Source organism: Gopherus evgoodei, chromosome 21, assembly GCF_007399415.2.
Source record: "Gopherus evgoodei ecotype Sinaloan lineage chromosome 21, rGopEvg1_v1.p, whole genome shotgun sequence".
NCBI lineage: Eukaryota > Metazoa > Chordata > Testudines > Testudinidae > Gopherus > Gopherus evgoodei.
In genome coordinates, this window is record NC_044342.1 from 1,083,423 (window position 1) to 1,109,814 (window position 26,392).

The 26,392-nt window shown below is 50.4% G+C and overlaps 1 protein-coding gene and 2 pseudogenes across 1 annotated transcript; all 3 read right to left on the reverse strand.

Annotated features, from left to right (window-relative positions):
- Positions 1–3,880: 3,880 nt before the first annotated feature.
- Positions 3,881–4,825, reverse strand: LOC115638356 (olfactory receptor 10S1-like). The gene has a single exon (XM_030539958.1). It carries the CDS (start codon positions 4,823–4,825, stop codon positions 3,881–3,883), a length of 945 nt encoding a protein of 314 aa, XP_030395818.1.
- Positions 4,826–15,555: 10,730 nt separating this feature from the next.
- Positions 15,556–16,489, reverse strand: LOC115638357 (annotated as a pseudogene).
- A 6,669-nt stretch (positions 16,490–23,158) lies between these two features.
- Positions 23,159–24,091, reverse strand: LOC115638358 (annotated as a pseudogene).
- Between the last annotated feature and the right edge of the window lie 2,301 nt (positions 24,092–26,392).

A 26,392-nucleotide genomic window follows, 5' to 3' on the forward strand; every position in this document is an offset into this window, starting at 1 on the left:
ACAGTTACCTGGAGTGTGTTGCAGCTGGGATGCATGATTTGGTCTTCAAGCAGGTCCTATTTGCTCTCTTCCGTGCTCTGAGATCTCCCTTATATCCCCCCAATCAAACATTTCACACAGGAGGTAGGTTTGGCTTCAGGGTGATGCCAGCCCCAAACAGGCAGGGACTTGGGGTAAATGTCCCCTATAAGAGATCATCCCGGAGTTGCTGGCTGCAGAGTCCATGAACTTGCCCCTCACGGTGGGAGACTGAGCTGGGTGGGTCCTGGTGCTGATCTCCGCTTCTATGCATCGTTAAATTTTGCCCTCAGCTCTGTTGTGTCCCTTCTCTCTGCAGCTTCTTTTAACCTGGCGTCCCTCCTGCACTAGTCTCTATGCTCTCGCCTCTTCCCCCTCGGGTACTTCTCTCCCACCAGTGCCACTTGTATTAAACTGTTGCCATTTGCTGTATTTTCAAGCAAGGAATGAGGTCCCCCATGGGCAAACCCCAATGGGCATCATTAGAAATGGTGTTTGGGGCAAAAATGAAGGCAACAGAGCATTGACTTAGCTGTTAAAGGAGACCATGGATCTTAAAAGAATGGCCCAGCGTGGGACTTCAGGGACTGGGGTATGGGCTCAATTGGGGGCACGCTCCCCTACCAGTCAGTGCTGTCTCCCGTGCTCCAGAATGGCACTAGGGGGTGCTTTGTTTTATGCAACGGGATGAGGGGGATCAGCAGGGGCTGCTCTCCCCTCCAAATCTGTTCTGAACCCAAGGTGGCATTAGGGCAGCCACCTGGGTTTGGAACAGACTTGGAGGGAAAGGGGTTGGAACGGGGGCGGGGAAGGGGTAGGAAAAGGTGGGGTGGGACAGGGCCTCATGGAAGGAGTGGAGTGGGAGCGGGGCCAGGGGCAGAGCCGGGGCTTTTGTATCTTTATATGTAAAGGTGTCAGTAATGCGGCCCTCAGGCCAATGGACTAGTCCTCGTGTGGCCCTCGTGGTGATTTGAGTTGGAGACCCCTGCCCTAGACTTTAGTAAGGCTTTTGATACAGTCTTGCATGACCTCTCATGAACAAACTAGGGAAATAAAACCTAGATGGAGCTACTATAATGTAGGTGCATAATTAGTTGGACAACAATTCCCAGAGAGGAATTATCACTGGTTCACAGTAAGGCTGGAAGGACATAATGAGTGGGGTTCACAGGGGTCAGTTCTGGGTTTGGTTCTGTTCAATAGCTTCATCAACAATTTAGATCGTGGCACAGAGAGTACACTTACAGGGTTTGTGGATGATACCAAGCTGGGAAGGGTTGCAAGTGCTTTGGAGGGCAGGATTATAATTCAAAATGATCTGGACAAACTGGATAAATGGTCTGAAGTAAATAGCATGAAGTTCAATAAGAACAAATGGAAATTACTCTGTTTAGGATGGAACAATCAGTTATACACATATAAAATGGTAAATGACTGTCTAGGAGGAACAGGAGTACTTGTGGCACCTTAGAGACTAAAAATTTATTTGAGCATAAGCTTTCATGGGCTACTGTCCACTTCATCGGATGCATAGAATGGAACATATCATAAGACTATATATATATACATACAGAGAAGATGCCATACCAGCTCTAAGAGGCTAATTAATTAAAATGACCTGTTATCAGAAGAAAAAAGCTTTTGTAGTGATAATCAAGATGATCAATTACAGACTGTTGACAAGAGGTGTAAGGATAGTTATCCTATGGGAAAAGATTCAAGTAGCGTAATGAGAGTGAAATAACAGAACGCCACTACCCGTCACCTTCAGCCTCCTCTTCTTCTCTCCACTGTTGAATAACAGAACTAATTTTGATTTTATTTGAAATCTAGCTAGAAGTTGCTGAAAGCTGAATTCACTTTGGGCCAATGGTGCACCAGCACTGGGGCTCTCCTACTACAAGCTGAAATCACTAAGAGCTGAAATCACTAAAAGAGCTAAATTTACTGAGCTGAGTGCTGTGTTAACTAGTGTGGGAGCCTGAAGATATATTGCTAAGCAGCTGGCAGAGTGGAGCCATTTTCAGGACGGTTGGAGCAGCCCATAGAATGCGGAGCAGAGCTGAGCAGTTTGCAGGACAGTTGGACCAGCCCACGGAACAATGAGCAAGTGAGCGGAGCGGTTTTCAGGGACGGCCGGGGTGGCTCACAGATGGGCTGGTGGAGTGGAACTGTTCATGGTGAAGGCAGCAGCAGAACTCCACGCAGAGACGGGGCAGTCGGCCTCGGACCACGTAAGGTGCCCATTAACACCCTGTATGCCCCCCCATTTCCACGCAGGCTGGGGGGGGGGTAAAACTCTGCATATAAACTTTTGAACTCGGGGGCAGCACTGACCAGGGACAAAGACTTTTGGGTTGTTGGACTTTGGGGTGATTGGACTTAAGACCCTAAAGGGAAAAGAACATTGCCAAACTTACTTGGTGGGTCTTTTGCTCATGGTTTATGTTATGAATCCTGTTTGTGGTGTTTCCCCAATATGATGCCACATTGTTTCCCTCCTTTATTAAAAGGATTTTGCTACAATCAGGCTCTGTGCTTGCGAGTGGGGAGGTATTGCCTCCTAGAAGCACCCGAGGGGGTGGTATGTAATTGTCCCAGGTCACTGGGTGGGGGATCGACCCAGTTTTGCATTGTGTTACTGAAATGGAACCCCTAGACACTGAACCCGGCCCTTGTTGCTGCCAACTCAGAGGGGCAGAAGGGTTACACAGATACAACTGAAATAAATAAAAGAATCAAACCCTGAGGCAGATAACACAGCTGCAGCAATAGTTAAAATGGTCAGACTGTCACTTCTCTTCAGGTCGTATGTTGTATAAGATACTTTATCATAAAGGGTTCACACGTTGTAGGAGACCACTTGCAATGGAGCGGTCACTTAACGTCTCTGCAGGCATAGGATGAAGGACATTTAGTAGGCACCATATTATGTTACAAAATTGTTGTAATGAGCAAAAAAAACAGGGTCTCTATTCGTTGGGGTTCCCGCCGAGGCCCGTTCCACTTGGCTGATCCAGCTCTGGGAGAGCACTTCATCCAGTTCCCTGGAGAAACTCATTTCTATTCCAGATCTCATCACTCAGGTCCCTTTATTCGGCATCCAGCAAAGCTACGCTGAGTTGATCTGACTCACCTCACCCCACTGATGATGTGTCTGAGCAACTCGCAAATCTGTAATTGATTTAGCCCCCCAACAACCCCAGGGGAGGCAGGAAAATGACATTAAATGAACAAAAAGTGGATTAATGCAGAATTCAGTGCAGCCACTCGCCCTGCACTGGGCAGCCTTCATTCTGCAATAACAGAGATTTGGGGTAGCTAATTTCCATGGCTGTGTCAATCCCAGCAGAGTGCTAGATGCTAGACTAGTCCATCTCCACGTGCATTCGACGCAGCAGGATGGACTGGCTGGATGGGTCAGTGAATGGTTTGAACTGTCTTGCTTTCTCCGAGGAGTTATGGCTCCAAAAAATGGCTGGTGGGGAGCCCCAGGGCTGTGATTGTGCCAGGCGATTAGATCCTCACTGCTTACAGTGATGTGACAGGGAAACTCAGCTGAGTCCTGCACCTGGTGAGTTCAGGAGCCTGAGACACCTCCTCATTGACTCCCCCACCTCGAAAAACTGCTACCATTGAGCTCAGACTGTGAACAATAATCTAGGTCCTGACTGGAGAGCTTTTGCTAGCCTCAGGGAATGAATTGCACTGAAGAACTCAACCTACTAAAGTGGCCAGATAGAAGAGAAATGTTGGCTGGGCTACCAAAAGGGTCTAAGAGGACCCTGCACCCATGGGAGGTGGGCATCTTGTGTCCTTAGGTTTCTTTGCAAGTCTCCAGGATTTGGGTCTTATTTGGGTCTTATGCATGCAGAGAAAGTGTTTGTCTGCAAACTACTTTCCTCAAGGCCTTTTTCATCTCCTTGTTCCTCAGGGTGTATATAAAGGGGTTCAGCAGAGGGGTGACTGCAGTATAGAATACAGCCACTGCCCCGTCAGATGCTTGACTCGAAGAGGGATGCAGGTATATGAAGACTGGGGGCCCATAGTACAGCAGCACCAGGGTGAGGTGGGCGCTGCAGGTGGAGAACGCCCACTGCCTCCCTTGGATCGTGCGGATCTTCAGGATGGCAGAGGCTATGTAGGCATAAGAAACACAAATGAGCAGGAAGCAGCCGGCCACCACCGCCCCAATGTTGGCCAGAATGACGACCTGGTTGGCAGCTGTGTCAGCACAGGCCAGTTTCAGCATGGTGGGGATGTCGCAGACAAAGTATTCTACTTGGTTGGGGCCGCAGTAGGGCAGGCGAAAGGTCAGGAAGGCCTGGATCACGGCATGGATTGAGCCGGTTAGCCAGGTGCCAGCTGCCAGCCACAGGCAGGTCTTTCTGCTCATCACCACGCTGTAGCGCAGGGGCTGGCAGACGGCCAGGAAGCGGTCATAGGCCATTACCGTATAGAGGAAGCACTCCGTGCTGCACAGGAAATGGAAGGTGTAGAGCTGCACCACGCAGCCGCCAAAGGATATGGCCCTGCCACTGGGCCCCACCAAGCCAGCCAGGATCTTGGGCACAGTGACGGAGGAGAGGCAGGTATCAAGGAAGGCGAGGTGGCCAAGGAAGCAGTACATGGGCAGGGCATGGAGTCGAGAATTGCAGAGCACAGTCAGCAGGGTGAGGGTGTTGCCCATCAGGGTGAGCAGGTAGAGGAGGAGGAAGAGGAGGAAGAAGAGAGAGGGAAGCTCCCTGGTGTTTGGGAGTCCCTCCAGGATGAATTCTGTCACCGGCGTTTGGTTTCCTGGCTTCATCTGCTTCCCCCTGTGCAGAGCAACAGTAGCTAGAGCAGAAGTTATCCCAGTATGTGTGTGTTTCTCTCTCTCTCTCTCTCTCTCTCTCTCACACACACACACACACACACACACACACAGTTCAGTGGAGTAGCATGACACCATAACTCAGAGGTCTTTTCACTCTAGTATCCCACCAGCCCCTCATCGCAAGCCAAAGCACAGTGATTATTCATCCCTTCCGGTATCTATCTAGACCCCATGACCGTTACATTTAAAAGTCTGAGGCTCTCCCATGCATTTTTTCCTCACGGTACCTCAATTTTCCAGCTTGTGAGCCGAGGCATAGAACAGCTCAAAGTCACACAGGGAACCCACTTCAGAGCAGGAGATTTAAATTCAGGTGTCTCAGATCCATGGTTAGTGACTTCACTGCTGGACCCTCCTTCCTCTCATCTTGTCTCCTCTCCCACCATCTGTGAACAATGTCCTGCTAGTGTAGGTAGATAAATAGCCAGCGGCCACTCACACTCCCGGGAGCTGCAGAGCCCGAGCGTGGCGAGGGAGGATCTGGGGGGTACATGGGGCCCATTGCCCACATGCATCCACTGCAGGAGCCCCCCTGTCCCTGGGGGGACACCAGGCCGCAGCCTGGGCAGGCGCGCCCCCTGGCTCCCCCTTCATCTCACTTGGGTTCTGCAGCTCCTGGAAGTGTGAGCCACAGCTGGGGAGGGATGGATGGATTGAGAGTTCTGGGAGTCCTGTCAGGGGGTGGGGAGTGGTTGGATGGGGCGTGGGAGTCCCTGGGGGTCTGTCTGGGGGCAGGGGTGTTCATAAGGGTTGGGGCAGTCAGGGGACAGGTAGGAGGTAGGGTTTTAGCAGGGCAATTGGGGGGGTCTCAGGAGGGGGCAGTCAGGGGACAAGGAGCAGGGGGAGGGGGGTCCTGATCAGGGCAATCGGGGTGGGAAGTGGGAGGAAGTGGAGGGGGGCTCGGGCAGGGCTCTCCCCTCTTTTTTGACTGTTGAAAAATGGTAACCCAAAGTGAGGGGGGAGCCAGGAGGCGTAAGGGGGCTGGCACCCACATACATCCACTGCAGCCTACAGGCGCCCCAAGGGAGGAGCCAGGCCACAGCCTGGGCAGGAGGGGTGGGAGGGCACAGCTGCTCCTTGCTAGCAGTGCCACTGCCGCCTTTGCAGAGCTGCTGCCCCCCTGCACTACGCCAGCTCCTCCATGGCTGGGGCTCGCCGCCACCGCAAGCAGGACGCTCTGGCTCTCTGGTGCCTCCAGAAGGTGGCTCCTCCCTGCCGAGGTGCTGCACCAGCCCAAGCCTGGCAAAGCCAGAGAGTGGACTCGGGGCAGGGGCCACCAGGGTGGGGTTGGGAGGGCTCGCAGGTGGGCCATGCACCCTCCAGGGGAGTGCAGGGGGCGGGGAGAGAACCTGGTCTGGAGAGCAGCCCCTGGGCACGGCTGGCCCCTGGGGTCTATAAAGGCTCGTTGGGGATTTGTCCCTCAATGAACCAATGGGCAAGGTAGAAGTTTTGCCTAGGTGGCAAAATATCCTTGCACTGGCCCTGCCGCGGGGGTGCATACAGCCCAGGTTAAGAACCACTGCACTAAACTGATAAGATCTGCATTTTAATTTAATTTTAAATGAAGCTTCTTAAACATTTAAAAAACGTGTTTACTTTACATAGAACAGTAGTTTAGACTTCCAGAGAGAGAGACCTTCTAAAAACGTTAAAATGTATTATCGGCATGCAAAACGTTAAATTAGTGTGAATAAATGAAGATTCAGCACACTACTTCTGAAAGGTTGCCGACACCTGGTCTATTCCATGATTCCAGTTCCAATTACAAAACTTGACCACACAGGAAAGTCAACATCCAGAGTGCTGCACAGATGACAGCCAGCATGAAATCAGGGGATTTGTATAAAGCAGGAAGGGTGGTGCTCTCTCCTGATCCGCGAATGAGCTGATCCCGAACTGGGAGAGGTTAGGGAGAAAAGACCCACTAGAGGCAGATGAACTCTTAGCTGCCCTCTGTAGGGTTTCTTGTACCGAGTGTCCTAGGAAACAGCTGGTAGCAGAGCCTCAGATCAGAGCCTGGGCTGGATGGACCTTGGGTTAACCTGCTCTGGCAGTCCCTCTGTCCCTAAAGAAAAGCCACTCCCCAGCTCAGACACACTCACCACTCTCACGGTACCGGGATGAGGAACAGCCACTTCATTGTCTCCGCTGTGGTAAAGTGCCTGAGTCAGCCAAGTATTTGAATGATATTTTCACCCTTGGGTACACTGCTCACCATGCTCTTGGGAGCTAATTGTCTGACCCAAATCCAGGCGAAGCCTCGCCCCAGGTCTCTCCTTCCCAGACCCTGTCAGCAGGGGAGAGAGGGCATCCCATCGGGATTCTTCACTGAGTGTCTGACAGTTCGCTATCCAGGGCTCTGTTGCTGGGTAGAGATCATTTTAACATGCCTCTGGCAGCTTCCCAGATCCCAGGAGCTTTACTGGGACGAATCTGCATCAAGCATGATCTAGTGGTGAAAAACTGGCAGGCCAGGCACTGTGTGTGTGTGGGGGGGGGTCTGGGTTGGGACTGAGGGGCAGCAGGCAAGCTAAGACTGAGGAAAGCCCATTTCTAGTGTATCAGTGGGTAACCGTTCATAGTGTAAATCCCCCAGAGTCGATTGGAGTCAATGTGGCCAGATCCCCATCCGGTGTAAATCAGCCAGAGCTCCACTGGAGTCATTGCAGCACCTCTGAATTAGAGCAGCTGCACAGCTGGCCGATGCGAATACCCACAGATAAATAGTTCTTGCCAATTCACCGTATGGCAGTCTGGGACGGAATTTCCCCCCAGGCAGTGACCGTGGGGTTTTCTGGCCAGCCTCTGCAGTGGTGGTGGTGGTGGGAGGAGGGTGCAGTCACTTGCCAGGGTCACTTGGATATGTCTCACTAAATCAAACCCCCACCAGTGCAGGGAACCCCCAGGCCATGGTGCATCTCGGTCTCTCCTGTTCTCTGCCTATGGATGTAACGCCTCGGTCTCATTTCCTGTGTTGAGTTCAGTGGGAGGATGCTGGGTGGGTTTGGTGGCTTGCGAGATACAGATGAGCAGACTGGCTGTGCTGATGGTCCCGTCTGGCCATAAACTCTATGGCATTCTACAAAAGGTCCAGAAGCCTCCATTGTATGTTCCCTTCTGCCAGGACCAGATGTGACTGCGGGGTGGTATAGAGACGCATGTGTGTGTGTGTATGTGTGAGAGAGAGATTCAGTTCCAAGTTGTTTCCATGTTTCCCCATGAACTCTAATGGGCCCCTATGATAAAAGAGGGGGAATAGCACCCTTGTGTGACTCCCCAACCAGTCAGTTAGCTATAAAGTCCTTTTTAGTAGCAGTTCTCTAATTGTCTGACCTGTAAAGGGTTGAGAGATGCTTAAAAGGAATTGGCGCTTGACCAGGGGAACCAATAGGGAAGCTTTACCTTTCAAATTGGGAAAAACTGCTGGGTGTAGACAAGGAAGCAACATGCTATAAGGTTTGGGCCAGGTATAAAAATCATCAGCATCATACCTAGAAATTACTCATTTGAAATCACAGCTATGTAAGTAGATCATGAATGTCTAGTTAGATGTGATTCAATTTAATTCTTCATTTTGGGCTTTTGGATTCCTCTGTGCTAACCCCAGGTGCTTTTGTTTTGCTTGAACCTTTAAAATGGACCTCAAGAAAGTCATTTTTGGTGTTCAGTCCCTAACAGGCTGAGTTTTCAGATGTGTTTTCTTTCTTTTTTCATTAAAATTTACCTTTTTTAAGAACTTAATGAGATTTCTGTGTCTTAGGCCTGGTCTACACTGCGAGTTTAGGTCAAATTTAGCAGTGTTAAATCGAATTAGCCCTGCACCCATCCACACAACGAAGCCATTTTTGTCGACCTAAAGGGCTCTTAAAATCGATTTCTGTACTCCTCCTCGATGAGGGGAGTAGCGTTTGCAAAATGTAACCCTTCTGCCCCTCTGAGTTGGCAGCAACAAGGGCCGGGTTCAGTATCCAGGGGTTCCGTTTCAGTAACACAATGCATAACCGGCTCGAGCCCCCACCCACTGACCTGGGACACTCACATACCACACCCCCCCTGGGCGCCTCTAGGAGGCAATACTTCCCCTCTCGCAAGCACGGAATCTGAGTGTAGCAAAATCTTTTTAATAAAGGAAGGAATCAATGCGGCATCCCATTGGAGAAACACCGCAAACAGGGTTATAACACAAACCATAAACAAAAAAACCCACCTCCAAGTACGTTTGGCACTGTCCTTTTTCCCCTTAGGGTTTTAAGTCCAATCACCCCAAAGTCCAACAACCCAAAAGTCTCTGGTCAATGCCACCCCAGAGTTCGAGAGTTTATCTGTAGAGGTCCCTCCCCCCAGCCTGGGTAGAAAGGGGCACCTTATGTGGTCTGGGGCCAACTGCCCTGCCTCTCCGTGGGTTCTGCTTCCGCCTTCTCCATGAACTGCTCCGCTTTACCAGCCACTCCACTCTGCTCCTCCAGCTGTCCTCAGAAACTGCTCTGCTCCGCCAGCTGCTCTGCTCCATGAGCTGCTCCAGTTCTCTCTGCAAACTGCTCAACTCCGCTCGCTCTGTGGGCCGCTCCACCCATCCCACAGCTACTCTGCTCTGCCAGCCACTCTGCTGCCACCAGCTGTCCAGTGATCTGCTCCAGCCGTCCCCACAACTGCTCCACTCCGCCAGCTGCTCTGTTCCACAGTACAGCTTCAGGCTCCCCCACTAGTTAGCACAGTACTCAGTGCTCTCATCTCAGTAATTTCAGCTCTTTAGTGATTTCAACTTTTAGTGGGGGAGCCCCAGTGCTAGTGCACCATTAGCCCAAAGTGCATTCAGCTCAGTAACCTGTATTTAGATTCTTGAGGGAATAAAAAAATCAACTCTGACATTCCACAGTGGAAAGAGGAGGGGGTGGAACTGGTGCTTCTAGCTCCACAAGGAGACTGCACCAACAGGCACAGATACCTGTCCCCAGCCCCAGCCCCAGCCCCAGCCCCAGCCCCAGCCCCAGCCCCTCTCCCTGCCCCTGCCCCTGCCCCTGCCCCTGCCCCTGCCCCTCTCCCTCTCCCTCTCTCAATTCTCTGGGTTTTGGAACCCATGTCCCTTGTCTAGCAAGTACCACCCAACTGAGGGTGAGTCATTTGTCACCAAGCAGTCCCACAGCTCAGCAGTCTGGGATAGGGTAGGCGTGCCTGTGCAAATACACTCTCTGAAATTCTTTCCACCAGATGTCAGGGTAGAGCTTATCCTGACTCTGCTTACGCATTGTCGCGGGTGGTTCAGGGTATATATCATCAGTCCCCCTTACTCCTCCATGAAAGCAAAGGGAAAAAAATTGTTTCTCGCCTCTTTTTTCATTGTCACCATATGTCTACTGGATGCTGCTGGTAATTGCAGTGCTGCGGCGCTACACAGCAGCATCCCCTTGCTTTGCCTTGCTGATAGTACAGTAGGACTGGTATCCCTCATTGTCATCCCGTGAGTGTTCCTGGCTGGCCTTAGTAAGGTTGGTTGGGGGTGCCTGGGCAAAAATGGGAATGAGTTCAGGTCATTCTCTTCTTTAAGTTTTGTCTAATGGAGATTCAGTCCTGCCTGGAAAACTATGTCAGCTGGAGGCTTCTATCTCAGGCTGCTCTCCCAGTCAGCAGCACCATGTGGTCACACTTACCCCTTGCTACCAGGGCTCACAATCAGGTACTTAGAACTCTACATTTTGATGCAAATAAAAAAATTAAGCTGCCATTTAGAACTGTTCCCCAACATATATATCCTGGGACATTTTGTATTTTACCAGTGTCACAAAGGCCCACACACAAATGGAGATTCAGTTATGCCTGTGCTTCTATCCTAGTGCTTGTCACAGATTCCCATTTTCAGCTACAGTCTGAGCAAGAGCAGAATGGTGGTTCACTCTACTTTGCTGCAAGCCAACTGCCCTCCCCTCCCCTCTTTGATCTCTGCTTTCAAAGGCAATAAAGTCAGTATTGTTTCAAAATCATGCATTCTTTATTACTTCATCACACCAGTGGGGGGATAACTGCCATAGTAGCCCAGAAGGGGTGGGGGAGGAGGGAAGCAATGGGTGGGCTCTTTGCAGGGGCACCCCCTAGAATGGCATGCAGCTCATCATTTCTGTGGGATGTCTGGGGCTCTGACCCGGAGCGGCCGTTTGCCTCTCTGGTTCTTTAGTAGGCTTGCCTGATATTCTAGGCGGGACTGACTCTCCATTAGAGAAAACTTAAAGAAGAGAATGATCTGGGGAGTCATTCCCATTTTTGTCCATGCACCCCCGACCGACCTCACCGAGGCCGGCCAGGAGCACCCATGACAGCAGCAGACAGTAAAGTATGATTGGTAACCGTCTTTGTTAACTTGCAAAGCAGCAGACGGTACAGTATGGCTGGTAACCATCTTTGCTAACTTGCAAAGGCAAGGAGATGCTGCTGTGTAGCACTGCACTACCGCATCTGTCAGCAGCATCCAGTAGACATATGATGACAGTGAAAAAAGGCTGAACAGGCTTCATGGTTGCTGTGCTACAGCATCTGCCCAGGTAGTCCAGGGAAATGGGTGCAAAATGATTGTCAGCCGTTGCGTTCACGGAGGGAGGATTAACCAATGACGTTTACCCATAACCACCCACGACAAATTTTTAGCCCCATCAGGCACTAGGAACTCAACCCAGAATTCCAATGGGCAGTGGAGACTGTGGGAACTATGGGATAGCTATGGGATAGCTACCCACAGTGCAATGCTCCGGAAGTCGACGCTAGCCTCAGTACATGGATCCACACCACCGAATTAATGTGCTTAGTGTGGCCACGTGCACCCAACTTTATACCACCTGTTTCCAAAAATCGATTTCTTTAAAATTGGAATAATCCCGTAGTGTACACATACCCTTAGGAAGTAAAGGTTTGTACATCTGTTAATCAGCTGATACAACAGCTGAGCTTCCCCTTTCTTTTGTTTTCTTTCTCAGCTGTCCCAAGGGAGGGGTGGAAAAGCCAAGGGGCCTCAGAAAAAAATCTTCCCAACTGAGCTTTTTTCTGGATTGGTGTAGCAGCTCGACACTCACTGGCACAGCGCCTCCTGCTGGTTGCCTCAGGAATTAACTCGATTCCAGCACAGAGCGCTTCTGCTGGCCGATGTCTCTCCTGCCTCAGGACCCCCGTTTCCCTCCCAGACCCCAGTGCCCTGTACCTCAGGGTTCTGCCCCCAGCAGTACCCCCCACCCTCTTGGTCTCCCCTCCCAGGGCAACTCCCAACCCTCTATACCCACCTTGTCTCAGTGGCTACTGCCAGTCATCACCTAGCCCCTGCTTGCTGGGGCAGATTGCAGTCTGTAATGGCCACTCATCACTGGCAAAGGGGTTGGACCAGCTGCCTCTGCCTATCCCCAGGCTGCACCACTGCAGCCCCAGTACTTGCTTAGGCCTTAACAAGGCCTCAGCCTGGGAAGTTGCCAGGCTGGAGCTCCCCAGCTTCTCTTCCCTTTCCCCAGCCCTGCTCTGCATCACGTACCCTCTGTTCCAGGCACCCAGGCCCTTCTCCCTTCAAGCCTGGAGAGTGAGTCCCTGCCTTCTGGCCCTGCAGCTCTTTTATAGGGCCCAGCCTGGTCCTGATTGGCTGCCTCCCAGGCTTTTCTTCTTGGCTCTCAGCCCTCTCCAAGGGCTGCCCTTTAACCCTTTCAGGACCGCAGTGGGGTGACCACCCTGCTACAATTGGCAAAAGGCCACTTGTGTAGTGGCAGCATTACCAGCCTGGAGTGCCAGTATTAATTTTTGGAGTCCTTGAGGGACCTCACCTTCTGCACTCGAAGTGCCAGAGTAGGGAATCAGCCTTGGAAGCCCCCACTGTCTTTCCCTGGCGGTGGTTATCTTGTGTACACAACAGGCTTGGGAGGACCCCCCCGCTCCTTGCTGTGAAGAGCTGGGATTTGTAGTACCAGTCATGAGCATAAGACAGAGTTTCATAACCACAGTCTGTATTCATACCTCAGCTTGGCCATGGAGTTCAGACCACTACAAGCTTTCATACAAGACCAGGGGTGGCTCTAGGCACCAGCAAAGCAAGCACGTGCTTGGGGCAGCCCATTTGCAAGGGTGGCAGAGATCCAGCACGGGAGCTGAGAACCAACAGGGGGACGTGGGAGCTGTAGTTCCTTGGTTAGCTCCCTGCCTATAAAGCCAGCCCTGGAGCAGGGAAAGACCCCCTCAACTTCCCGCCTAGGATCCCACCCCCTACCTGTCCCCTGACAAACCCCTGGGACTCTCATGCCTATCCAACCGCTGCCTGTCCCCTGACTGCCCCCCCGAACCCCTCACCCATCTACCCCCCCTTCTCCCTGCTCCTGACTGATCCTCCTGAACCTCTGCCCCATCCAAACCCCTCTGCTCCCTGCCCTTGACTGCCCCTCCAAACCTCCGCCCCATCCAACCCTCCCTGCTCCCTGTCCCTCGACTGCCCCCTGAAACCTCCCACCCCTTCTCCAATCCCTCAGCCTCCTTACTGTGCCACTTAGACCAACGTGTCTGGTTCTGCACGCTGCTGTGCTCCCCCGTGGAGCTCACAGACCCCCCAGCACCGGCCTTCCAGATTTGAACAGGTCAAACTTCAGGAGTGCTCAAGTTCAGTTTGGGCAGCTGTTACTTCATTTCTCCCAAATCAAATATACTGATCCACTGTAACTTGCTATAGAAAAAGTAGGATAAAATTGAGCAAGAAATGCTTCCCAGTGGTTATTAGGACTGGAATTGCTATTTTCAACAGCCTTTGCATATTTTTGTTTGTTTGTTTAAAAGGAAGACGGTGATATTGAATTGGCAAATGCCCCATAGAAAGAAAGAGTGGAAGAAAAGAATAATAAAGGCACCTCAACTTTTCCTCATTTATGGAGGACAGTCTTATAATATGCATCCAGATAACCTCCAATCATACAAGCTGAAAATTGTTCCACTTTACTGCAGTTCTGTAACCATATGGGAACCAGTCCTGTGTGTTCTGTGCACATCCAAAATTCCTGCTGGATGACCCGCCCTGTGAATGAGTTACCAGTGACCCAGGGCTGCGGCGGAAGGAGGGTACAGGTGTGAGGGGGAGAGTCCAGGGCTGGGGCAGCAGGAGGTGTGTGTGTGGGGTTAATGGTGGGGGGGAAGGGGGAGGCCAGAGCTGGGGCAGCAGGGGGTGAGGGTGTAGGGGGAAAGCCCAGGGCTGGGGCAGCAAGGGGATGTGGCAAGGAGCCAAGGGGTGGGACAGGGGGCAGCCAAAATTTTTTTTGCTTGGGGCAGCGAAAAATGTAGAAACAGCCCTGGACAAGACCTTGCCTGGTATATGGTTTTGCACAATGACATTGTATGCAACCAGTTGATTTAATTGCCTATTTGGGGGGTTCAGACCTCCTGTCATCCCGTTAGGTGTCTGGACCCTCCAGTCCTCTCCCCAAGCCCACTCTTACCATTAGACTCCACACCCCTTCTAGCTCTAGGGATTGATTACAGGAGGATTCCCAGCCCCTCCTCTGATCTAACATAGTAAACCCAACTACCTTCTCACAGCATCAAATACAACTAGGGTTTCCAACCCTACTGGTCTGGCCAGGAGTCTCCAGGAATTGGGCTGTATCTCCCTGAGGCGAATAAAGGCAATCTGGGAGATTTTAGGCCACTAAAAGTCCGGTGGCGTATAGGAGATAAGGCAGGCTCCCTGCCTGCCCTGGCTCCCCGTGGCTCTTGGAAGTGGCAGCATGTCTGGCTCCTAAGTGCAGGGGTGGCCAGGGCCAGGGGGGTCTCTGCACGCTGCCCCCACACCCCGCCCCAAGCACCAACTCCTCAGCTCTCATTGGCTGGAAATAGAGAACTGTAGCCAGTGGGAGCTGTGGGGGCAGCGCCTCCAGGCATGAGCAGTGTGCAGAGCCCTCCTGGCCCCCTGCCCAGCAGCCACAGGGATGTGCTGTTTGCTCCCGGGAGTCAGGCCAAGCCAGGGCAGTCAGGGAGCCTGCCTTAACCCCACTGCATTGCTGACCAGGAGCTGCCCAACGTAAGCACTGCCTGGAGACCGCACCCCTCAAGTCCTCCTTGCTCCAAACCCCTACCCCAGCACTAAGCCTCCTCATGCCACCTAACCTCTTATCCCTGTCCTCACCCCAGAGCCCGCAACCCCGCCAGAGCCCGCACCTCCGCTGCACCCCAACCTCCAGCCCTGGCCCAGAGCCCCCTCCCACACACATAACCTCTTAATCTCACCCCCCAGACTAGAACCAACACCTCCCCTGCACCCCAAACTCCTGCCCTGGCCCAGAGCCACTTCCCACACACCTAACCTCTCAACCCCATCCCCCAACCCACAGTCCACACCCCAATCCGCTGCCCCATCCCAGACCCCCCTCCCACACACTTAGCCCTTCGATCACACCCTCTAGCCCAGAGTCCACACCCTAACCCCCTGCCCCAGCCCAGAGCCCCCTCCCACACACCTAGCCTGCTCCCAAGCACAGTAACCTGCTCCTGTCCCAGAGTCAGGGGCAGAAATGAAAAATCTGAACATTCATCCGTTTCTGCTCCAAGCCACTGACATCAGCTCCCCCACTGACCAGAGGCAGAAAAGGGGAGTCCTGACTTCTGTCTCCAAATCCATCTCTCCCTGGCCAGTTCTCAGGCAGTTCCTGCTGAAAGCAGAATAATCATAGCTCAGGACCCAGCAGTTTCCTGCCCCCCAGTCTCATCAGGGCATCTTTCATCTCCTTGTTCCTCAGCATGTAGATGAGGGGGTTGAGGAGCGGGGTCACTGTGGTGTAGAATACAGCCACGACACCATCTGTGGGTGCCAGGATCTTGGCCTCAGGTAGATGAAGAGCCCAGGCACATAGTAGGTCACCACCACGGTGACATGAGCCACGCAGGTGGCGAAGGCCCGGTGCCTGCCCTTGGCCGAGTGAATCCTCAGGATGGCTGAGACGATGTAGACATAGGACATCAGGATCAGAAGGAAGCAGGTGAGGGCCAGGAAGCCAATGTCCACAAATGTCACCAGCTTGTTGAGCGCCGTGTCCCCGTAGGCCAGCTTCGGCACAGCTCAGATATCACAGAGGATGTATCCCACCCTGTTCTCTTGGCCATAGGGCAGCTGGAAGGTCAGCATGGTCTGTATGGTGGAGTGCAGGGAGTCCCCTAACAAGGTCACTACTGCCAGGCACAGGTAGGTTCTGTGGTTCATAATGACGCTGTAGTGCAGTGGCTTGCAGATGGCCAGGAAGCGGTCGCAGGCCATAACAGTTTAGAGGAAGCACTCGTGCAGCCAAGGAAAAGGAAGAAGAGCTGTGCCACGCAGCCCTGGAAGTAGATGGCCCCACCGCCAGGCAGGAAGCCTGCCACCATCTTGGGAACCACCACTGAGGAGACCATCATGTCCAGGAAGGACAAGTAGCAGAGGAACCAGTACATGGGCTTGTGCAGCCGGCGCTCCCCGGCCACCGCTAGCCATATGAGCAGGTTCCCAAACAGCGTCAACAGGAAGATGATGAGGAAGAAGAGGAACAAGGGAATCCGCAGCTATGGGGGATATGGGAGCCCCACCAGGATGAAATGGGTCAGCTGAGACCGGTTCCCACACTCCATTCACTCTGTCTGTGTCCCTGAAGGTGAACCTGGGGTGTTAATGATTAACGAGCAGAGAAGCAATGGATGATCTTTGCTGGGGCATTTGGGACAAGATTCACTCCTGTGCCAGGGGAAGAATCGAGCCCAGAAGCCCTGACTCCCCATCTCTCCCTCTATGCTCTACCCCACTAAACCCTGCTCAGCTCCAAGAGCTGGGACCTTATCTCTGGAGTCCTGGCAACCAACCACCCTTGCTCTAACCTTCTGGACTCCACTTACCTTCCAGAGGTGGAAATACAACCGAGGACACCTGACTCACATCCCCTCCCCACCCCTTACCTCTCACTCACCACCCAGAGCTGTGAAAATAATCCAGAAGCTCCAGTCCACCCCCTATCTTCCCCACTAGACTCCATTCCCTTCCCAGGGATGGGGATACAACCCTACAATCCAAGAGTCCTGATCCGAGTGTCCCCTCCCCATCTTCTAACTCCCTGCAGCCCACACGTGACAAGAGGAAGTCCTTCTAAAACCCGCACCTCAGGACTTTGGTGTCTAGTCCTCATGCTGGGCCAACTGCACAGGTGTGGATTTCAACCGGGGTGCTCCGAAAATCAGACGGGGATAAAACTTCCTACTTTTGGGTCAAACTCAACTTCTAAGTGACCTGGAATAGGAAAAAAAGCCCTCTCTGGAAAGTCCATACTGGAACTGCCCCCTGCAGAGGTTTTTGCACCTTCCCCTGATGTTGCCAGTTCAGGCCATCATCAAGGAGTAAGTGGCTGTTCTGTGGCATGAAGGACTCACTTGCCATGGGGAATTGGAATTTTCACCAGCTAAGAACCTGGCCCTGTAGTGAGGAAGAGCAGCAGAGAGAGACTGAAACAGGTGACAGAACAGTCCTGCAGCTGCCCCTCTGGATACAGTTACCTGGACTGTGTTGCAGCTGGGATGCATGATTTGGTCTTGAAGAAGGTCCTATTTGCTCTCTTCCATGCTCTGAGATCTCCCTTAAATCCCCCCAATCAAACATTTCACACAGGAGGTGGCTTTGGCTCCAGGGTGATGCCAGTCCCAAACAGGCAGGGACTTGGGGTAAATGTCCCCTATAAGAGATCATCCCGGAGTTTCCAGCTGCAGAGTCCATGAACTTGCCTCTCATGGTGGGAGACTGAGCTGAGTGGGTCCCAGTGCTGATCTCCGCTTCTATGCATCGTTGCTCCACTCTGTTACATTTTGCCCTCAGCTCTGTTGTGTCCTTTCTCTCTGCAATTTCTTTTAACCTGGCTTCCCTCCTGCACTAGTCTCTATGCTCTCTCTTCTTCCCCCTCGGGTACTTCTCTCCCACCAGTTCCACTTGTATTAAACTGTTGACATTTGCTGTATTTTCAAGCAAGGAATGAGGTCCCCCATGGGCAAACCCCAATGGGCATCATTAGAAATGGTGTTTGGGGCAAAAATGAAGGCAACAGAGCTTTGACTTAGCTGTTAAAGGAGACCATGGATCTTAGAAGAATGGCCCAGCGTGGGACTTCAGGGACTGGAGTATGGGCTCAGTTGGGGGCACACTCCCCTACCAGTCAGTGCTGTCCCCCGTGCTGCAGAATGGCACTAGGGGGTGCTTTGTTTTATGCAATGGGATTAAGGGGGTCAGCAGGGTTTGCTCTCCCCTCCAAATCTGTTCTGAACCCAGGGTGGCATTAGTGGGAACCACCCTGGGTTTGGAACAGACTTGGAGGGAAAGGGGTTGGAACGGGGGCAGGGAAGGGGTGGGAATAGGTGGTGTGGGACAGAGCCTCATGGAAGGAGTGGAGTGGGGGCCTGGCCGGGGTAGAGCCGGGGCTTTTGTATCTTTATATGTAAAGGTGTCAGTAATGCGGCCCTCAGGCCAATGGACTAGTCCTCGTGTGGCCCTCGTGGTGATTTGAGTTGGAGACCCCTGCCCTAGACTTTAGTAAGGCTTTTGATACAGTCTTGCATGACCTCTCATGAACAAACTAGGGAAATAAAACCTAGATGGAGCTACTATAATATAGGTGCATAACTAGTTGGACAACAATTCCCAGAGAGGAATTATCAGTGGTTCACAGTAAGGCTGGAAGGGCATAATGAGTGGAGTTTCACAGGGGTCAGTTCTGGGTTTGGTTCTGTTCAATAGCTTCATCAACAATTTAGATCGTGGCACAGAGAGTACACTTACAGGGTTTGTGGATGATGCCAAGCTGGGAGGGGTTGCAAGTGCTTTGGAGGACAGGATTATAATTCAAAATGATCTGGACAAACTGGATAAATGGTCTGAAGTAAATAGCATGAAATTCAATAAGGACAAATGCAAATTACTCTATTTAGGATGGAACAATCAGTTACACTCTTATAAAATGGGAAATGACTGCCTAGGAGGAACAGGAATACTTGTGGCACCTTAGAGATTAAAAAATTATTTGAGCATAAGCTTTCATGGGGTACAGCGCACTTCATCGGATGCATAGAATGGAACATATAATAAGACTATATATATACATACAGAGAAGATGCCATACCAGCTCTAAGAGGCTAATTAATTAAAATGACCTGTTATCAGCAGGAAAAAAACATTTATAGTGATAATTAAGATGATCAATTACAGACTGTTGACAAGAGGTGTAAGAATTGTTATCCTATGGAAAAAGATTCAAGTAGTGTAATGAGAGTGAAATAACAGAACGCCACTACCCGTCACCTTCAGCCTCCAACGAAAACCTCTCCAGCGCATCATCAAAGATCTACAACCTATCCTGAAAGACGATCCCTCACTCTCACAGATCTTGGGAGACAGGCCAGTCCTCGCTTACAGACAGCCTCCCAACCTGAAGCAAATACTCACCAGCAACCACACACCACATAACAAAAACACTAGCCCAGGAACCTATCCTTGCAACAAAGCCCAATGCCAACGCTGTCCGCATATCTATCCAAGTGACACCATCATGGACCTAATCACATCAGCCATGCCAGTCACCTGCACATCTACTAATGTGATATATGCCATCATGTGCCAGCAATGCCCCTCTGCCATGTACATTGGCCAAACCGGACAGTCTCTATGCAAAAGAATATATGGACACAAACCTGATATCAGGAATCATAACACTCAAAAACCAACAGGAGAACACTTCAACCTCTCTGGCCACTCAGTAACAGACCTGAAGGTGACAATTTTTCAACAGAAAGACTTCAAAAACAGACTCCAAGGAGAAACTGCTGATCTTGATTGATTTGCAAATTAGATACCATTAACTCTGGCTTGAACAGAGACTGGGAACGGCTGAGTCATTACACTACTTGAATCTATTTCCTTATGATAACTATCCTTAACCTCTTGTCAACTGTTTGGAGAGGGGGTGAAATGGGGCAGGAAAAAGCGGGGTCAGGGTGGAGCAGGGGAAGAGTCAGTGCAGGGTTGGGGCCTTGGGGGAAGGGGTGGAGCGGGAGTGGGAGTGGGGGTAGGGATGAGGCCTAAGGCAGAGCCAGGGGTTGAGCACCCTCCGGCACTTTTGAAAGTCAGTACCAATGGGACTCCAGACAACCTGTGTCACTTGCACTCTGCTTGCTTTGGCTTCCCATCTGTAAAATGAGATTAATGCCACTTCTTTAGACTGTTTAGATCATGAGCACTTTAGGACAAGGACTGACTGCACAGTGCCTGCCACAGTGGAGGCAGATCCCCAACTGGTGTGAACCTGCCTCAGCTCCATGGAAGTCAATGGTTCAGATCTCCAATTAGTGTGAATTGATGTCAGTGGGGACATGTCAGTTTATACCAGTCAGGGGCTGGTCATATGGCCATATCGATATGTAGTGAGATTTCTATAACTTTCTGGCCCAGTAGCATTAATTTCCTTGGTGCTCAGTTCATTGTGTGTCAATGTAACCAATTTTTCAGTTGAAGAGGTTCACGTTCCCATCTAGTGGGTGATGTTTTCCCCAGTGCAGGTCCATTGAAAACCCAATTTTCCATCAAAGAAAAGCTTCAAGGGATCATTTATTACTAGTCCATAATAATGATGGTAGTGACTGGCTTTTATATAACTCAAGATGTTCTCATCTGTACCCCTGTCGGATCCTTTTTTGAAATCTAAAAATCTCTTGGCCTCAGTATCTTGTGGCCTTGAGATTGTCAGACTCAGTGTGCAGTTTAGGGCTTAAGTGGTAAGTAACCGGTGAGCAGACCATCTGCGCCCTCTGGTGAACTTCCTATCACGTTTGTACTTTAGGGTGGGAATTTCAAAGGCACCTCCCAGGAGCTAAATGTCTAATTGCCCTAGACTTTTGTCTTCCTTTTGGAAATTCCAGCCTTAAAATCCAACTATTTTCATTTCATATTTTTACTGTTCTCTTAAATTTCACTTGTTCTCTGCCAGCCTTATAAATGGGCCCAGTCCTCTCTAGACACTGAGTTCCAGATTTATTTTTCATTGGAACACCTAGAAAAAGCACACAAAGCTTAGAGGCAGCGAAGAGTCCTGTGGCACCTTATAGACTAACAGACGTATTGGAGCATGAGCTTTCGTGGGTGAATACTCACTCCGTCAGACAGAAAACTTAGAGACAAGTTCCAATCAAACAACAGCTGAGGGTAGGAAACAAGAAAAACAAAGTTTTATTCACAGGTTTTATTCCCACTCCATATTACTCAAACTTCAAGCATAACCACATGCAGAAGACACACTACATAAGCAGCACAAATCCCAAACACATTGTGTGTGATGAGTGTAGAGTTCTCACATTACTTAAATCTTCTATTAGCATTTTCATTCCTCTTTTTTACTTATTTCTCTTTCTAGCTTTACCTAAGTAGAGGGTGAATTTTTAAAAAACATCTAATTGTCTTAGGAGAGTAGGTCCCATTTTCAAAAGCCATTAAGCTGCCCAGTTCTCACTGAAATTCCATGGGACAAAGGCCAGATTTTCACAGGTATATCACCATCTACAGGTGCAGATAGGCACATAGTGGGATTTTCAAATCGCCTTGGAGTTTAGGCCTAGATTATTGTCACAGTTTAGAGCAACTACACTGGTATTTCTCTGTAGTGGTCCAGCAGAGGCGCATCTCTAAGCAGGCTTTCAGCTCCCTGCCTTCCTTGGGAGGAGACCCATGTCTCTTTCCCTCCTGACTGGGGCATTTCCAGGCTTAACAGTTCCCTTCACTGCATTATTCCCTCAAAAGCCATCCTGCCTAAGCAGCCCTGCTTTGCTGCTCCCCTCTGGGTGGTTCATAGTTCTTATCACACAGTTCTTCCTAAGCAAGAGTATTTTAATCTTAAGGTAAAAGCAATACAGAGATTTCACTAAAAAGTATATAAGAACCTACATGCATAGCAATAAGCTTAGCAGAGATCAGCCCAACTCCAACATGGGCTCTGTCAGGGGATTACTCCTTCAAACTGCACAGCCGGGTCTCTTCCGTGGTTACCAGCTCATAACAGCCTCAGCTCAGAACTAGCTCCAGCACAGCAAGTTTAGTCCATTCTTTATGCAGGATGGGGGTTTTGTTCTGGAGTTTCCAGGAGCAGGTAATCCATAGAGAATTTTTTTTTCTTCATGCAACATAGCTTTGAAAGACCTCCAAAGTACCCCCAGGGCCCCTTCACATGTACTGTCCCAAACAGTTCTTTGAAGGTCCTCACATTTCCCCAAGATTCCATTCATCAGTCTCCTAGAAAAGTTACATTTAGTCCACAAGAACACATGCACAATTGTATTTGTAATACAACAGACCCCAAGGGATTAAACTTAACTCAATAAGGTTTATCCAGGAAATTGCCGTATCTGTCACACCTTTAAGAATCTGGTGCTGGACATCTAACTCTCATTGATTTCTATGAGCAAATCTTTTGAAAATCCCACTAGGTGCCTATCTTTAAAAATCTGCCATAAGGTCTAGCTTTATGAAAGAGTTTAGTAAATTCCACTAGGCACATAGAGCTTCTAAATAGGTTAGGTGTTTAACTTCTATGGAAAGTAACTGGTTGTCTGGTGCCTGACTGACTCAAGGTGTTCTTAGAAACCTTATTAGGTGACTAAAAAATGCCTTTGAAAATCTGGTCCTCAGACACATACTTCCCACAGCTTTTCAGAGAGAATAAGACTCCTAAATGCCTCCATCACTTTTGAAACTGGGAGTTAGTCTCCTAAATCGCTTAGGTGGTTTTGCAAATTTTACCACAAATACATTGATCTTTAGGGCATGGTGAAAAATCCAATGGTTCTCCCAGGAATTTTAGGCAGCTACCTAGGGCAGGTGCTCGGTGAGCTGTGGCTCATACCAGAAGATGAAGGGAATTGTTTTCCTTCCCTTTTGCATTTGCAGAAGATGCTGCACTTGCTTCTGAAGATCTGTGTAACAAAGCTGAGATTTACATCGTCTTCTACAAAATTTGGCACTCCAGTTCCTTTTAATTTTGATTTAGACTGAGTATGCTGGTCCCTTAGACAGCTTTGAAAACGTCAGCCTTACAGTGTGTTAAAAAACAGGAAGGGATTTTTAGGAGCATTTCTACGATTTGTAGAACTCCAGATAGATAGATGGGGTGGTGTGGGGATGGGGAGAGACACAGAGGTTCACAAAAGCCATGGAGCAAGCATGCAGATGTATTTGTAGATGTATTTCCATTCAGACTCACGAGTGATTCCCACAGCTGCTACACATCAACATGCAGGCATTTGACCCCCTCTCAGTTTTTTCAGAGCTGCCTTCACCTCCTTGTTCCTCAGCGTATAGATAGCCGGGTTCAGCATGGGCGTGACCACATCGCCGACGATCTGCACAGCAGTCATCAGCACTTTGCTTAGGTGGGGCTGAGTGTAGACCAGGGCACAGGGACCAAAGAACAGCATCACCACCACTAGATGAGAGGTGCAAGTGGAGGCTGCTTTGTGCCACCCTTAGGCCGAATTCATATTCAAGACAGAATAGATGATCCTGATGTAGGATGCGAGAATGAGGAGGAAGCAAGTTATGGGTACCAGACCAATATTTGTCAAGGTCACGGTCTCAATGATGTACGTGTCTGCACAGGCCAGCTTGACCACCGGGAAGATGGCACAGAAGAAAAAGTCCACCACATTGGATCCACAGTAAGGCAGCGTGAAGGTCAGGCTGGTGAGGATGGTGGAGTGGAAAAAGCTGGTGATCCAGGTGCCATCGGCCAATAGGGTGCACACCCTCCGGTTCATGATGAGCTGGTAGCGCAGTGGGTGGCAGATGGCCACGTACCGGTTGCAGGCCATGACGGTGTAGAGCAGGCACTCGGTGCTGCCCAGGAAGTGGTAGAAGAAGATCTGGGACATGCACCCACCTAGCGAGATGACCCTACTCTGAAACCAAAGGTTGGTCAGCATTTTGGGAGTACTGATGGAGGAAAAACCAATGTCCAGCATGGACAGATTGCAGAGGAAGAAATACATGGGGGTGTGCAAGCAGGGGTCAGCGAGGATGGCTGAGAAGATGAGCAGGTTGCCCAGCAGTGTGCAGAGGTAGAAGGCTAAGAAGGTGTTGAAGAGGATGGTCTGGAGGCCATTGGCATCAGGGATCCGTAAGAAGATGAAATGAGTCACCACAGTGTGGTTGACCAGCCCCATGTGGGACTCATTCCTGGGTAGGGGAGAGAAATAATGTCAGTGAGTTACTGAAACAAAAAGACCTATTGTCACATAGCTGCAATGGTCACTCTTCCTTCCACTGCCCCCATTATTCACTGCCATTGAGAGTGGTGTATATTTCTGTCACTGGATTGCCAGTTGGGGTCATGGCCTCACTGGTCTGGAGCTGATCATAGAGAGAGAAAATGTCTGCCCTGACGATCTTACTGTCCAGAGACGAAGAGACAATGGGGACGTCTATTCTATTCTATTCTATTCTATTCTATTCTATTCTATTCTATTCATGTTCTTCTCTTCTCTCCTCACCTACTCCAATTTCTTCAGTTCTATTCTATCTAGGCCCTTACCCCCCCTCTCACCACAGTACCTCAGAGCCTTGCGTTTGTGGCTAGCGTTTCTCACTAGTAGTTTTTTCTCTCTCAGCTTTGAATGACCTGAGCTTTGTTGGAGCTGTGAGTTGTTTGGGGGTATTTATCAGAGTTAAAGAGAGAAGGAAATGGAAAGAAGGAGAAGGGGAAGAACCACAGCCAGAGGTGGTGGAGCTACGGGTGCTGGCAATTCGGCAGCACCCCCTGGCTTGATGTGGTTTTTATCATATCCAGGGTTCACAGTTTGGTTCAATGGCACTCAGCACCCTCACTACACAAATTGTTCCAGGGCCCCTAGACACAGCTTGTCATCGCTGTGCAGTGAACAGCAGGCTGGGCTATGTAGATGGGACAGGGGCTTTTAAAAGGTCAGATTTGAAGGACAACGACGAAGTGTCTGTTTGCATTTTTCCAGGGAGTTTCCCAGGTAGGACAGTCACAGGAAGCAGAGATACTGGAGGGTTCTGGTTATGACAGATGGAGAAAGGAAGATAAATGATACAGAGACAGGCAGGCAGGTACTGCACAGGTTTGGATGGCTGGACTGCTGGATTGATTTCTCTCTAAGGAAAATATTTGGCTGACATCTTCATCAGTGTGAGGTAGAGACAGGCAGAGACTGAGGGACAGAGAGAGAAGAGCTTTACTAAAGCAGGGGCCTTATGCTGGCTGCACTGGGAGAGGCTGCTCCAGCTGATGGGGATTCTCCCTTTCTGTCTCCCGGTCGTGACTCCTCTCTAGAACCATCCAGCTTTCTTATCCCAAACGGCCCATTGCTCAGGAGAGGTGCACAGCCTGGGTGCTTGGTATCCAACCAGGAGACCTAATCTGCACCATATCACCCCACGCTGCTGCAGACCCCACAGCTTTCTCACAGCTTCCAGCCTCCTTACAGCTCTCCCTGGTCTTTATATCTCCTTCAGGCCCCTCAGGACCAGGATCGTAAATGCCCGAGAGATCTGAGACCTTGGTTGAGTCTCCAATTAACGGAGATTGGGCATCATTTCAGCTAAAGCTCATGGCCCTCTGGGACTGGCCCTCAGGCAGCCTCAATAAGAGTAGTGCCATGGAACTGAATTGGCCAGATCCCCACCTCCACCAAGGTCCAGATTCAAGTCTTGCTCCCCTTGACCAGACTCCTGAGCAATTCCATTGGATTCCCTGGGGCTCCTTCCACTCCCAGCCTGGCACTTGGTGTAAATCAGGAGTAACACTACTGGAATCATGGGAGTAGTGTATATTTCCAGCAGCTGAGAATCTGGCCCAGCCATTGGAGGGGGGATGGGATGGGACATTCATACTTGTCGAGTCTCTCTGGTTCTGTGACACAAGCCAACAAATTCCCCCCAGTGACGTGAAATAGGAGTAAACTGGGTCGGAGGTTCAGCTGAAGGGCTCTGCATCCAGCACAGCTTTCTCCTGGGGTTGTATGTCCTGCTGTTCTCCTGCCCCCATCTCTGTTTCTCTGTGCACATAGGGATGTATTCATGCACTTGTGTGGTTATGTGTGAGGGTGAAATTCACCCCTGTATAGATGGAGGACGGCCTAAGTCCTGCGCACGACTTCACATCATGTTTTGCAAGATACCAGAGACTCCAAGAAGAGCATTGAGTCGTTTGGGGCAGTATAGTAGCTCCCAGCAACTCCAGCTCGATCCTGGCACTGTTGTCCTGGATGCCACTCAGACACAGGGCGAGACAGATCCTGCCTGTCAGAGCTCACTAGCTAACCAAACACACTGACAATTATCAACCGCATGTTACAAGGGGAAACTGAGGCACAGAGATTTTCAGGGTGGGATTTTCAAAGGAGCCAGTCTCCCACAACTCATTCCAGTTCACTGAGCATTGGACACCCAATTCCTACTGGCTGGATGAAACTCTCAATCGGATTGAATTGTCTAAAGTGAGA

Coding starts and splice junctions, on each gene's coding strand:
- LOC115638356 (XM_030539958.1), bottom strand. CDS start 4,825: ATGAAGCCAGGAAACCAAACGCCGGTGACAGAATTCATCCTGGAGGGA.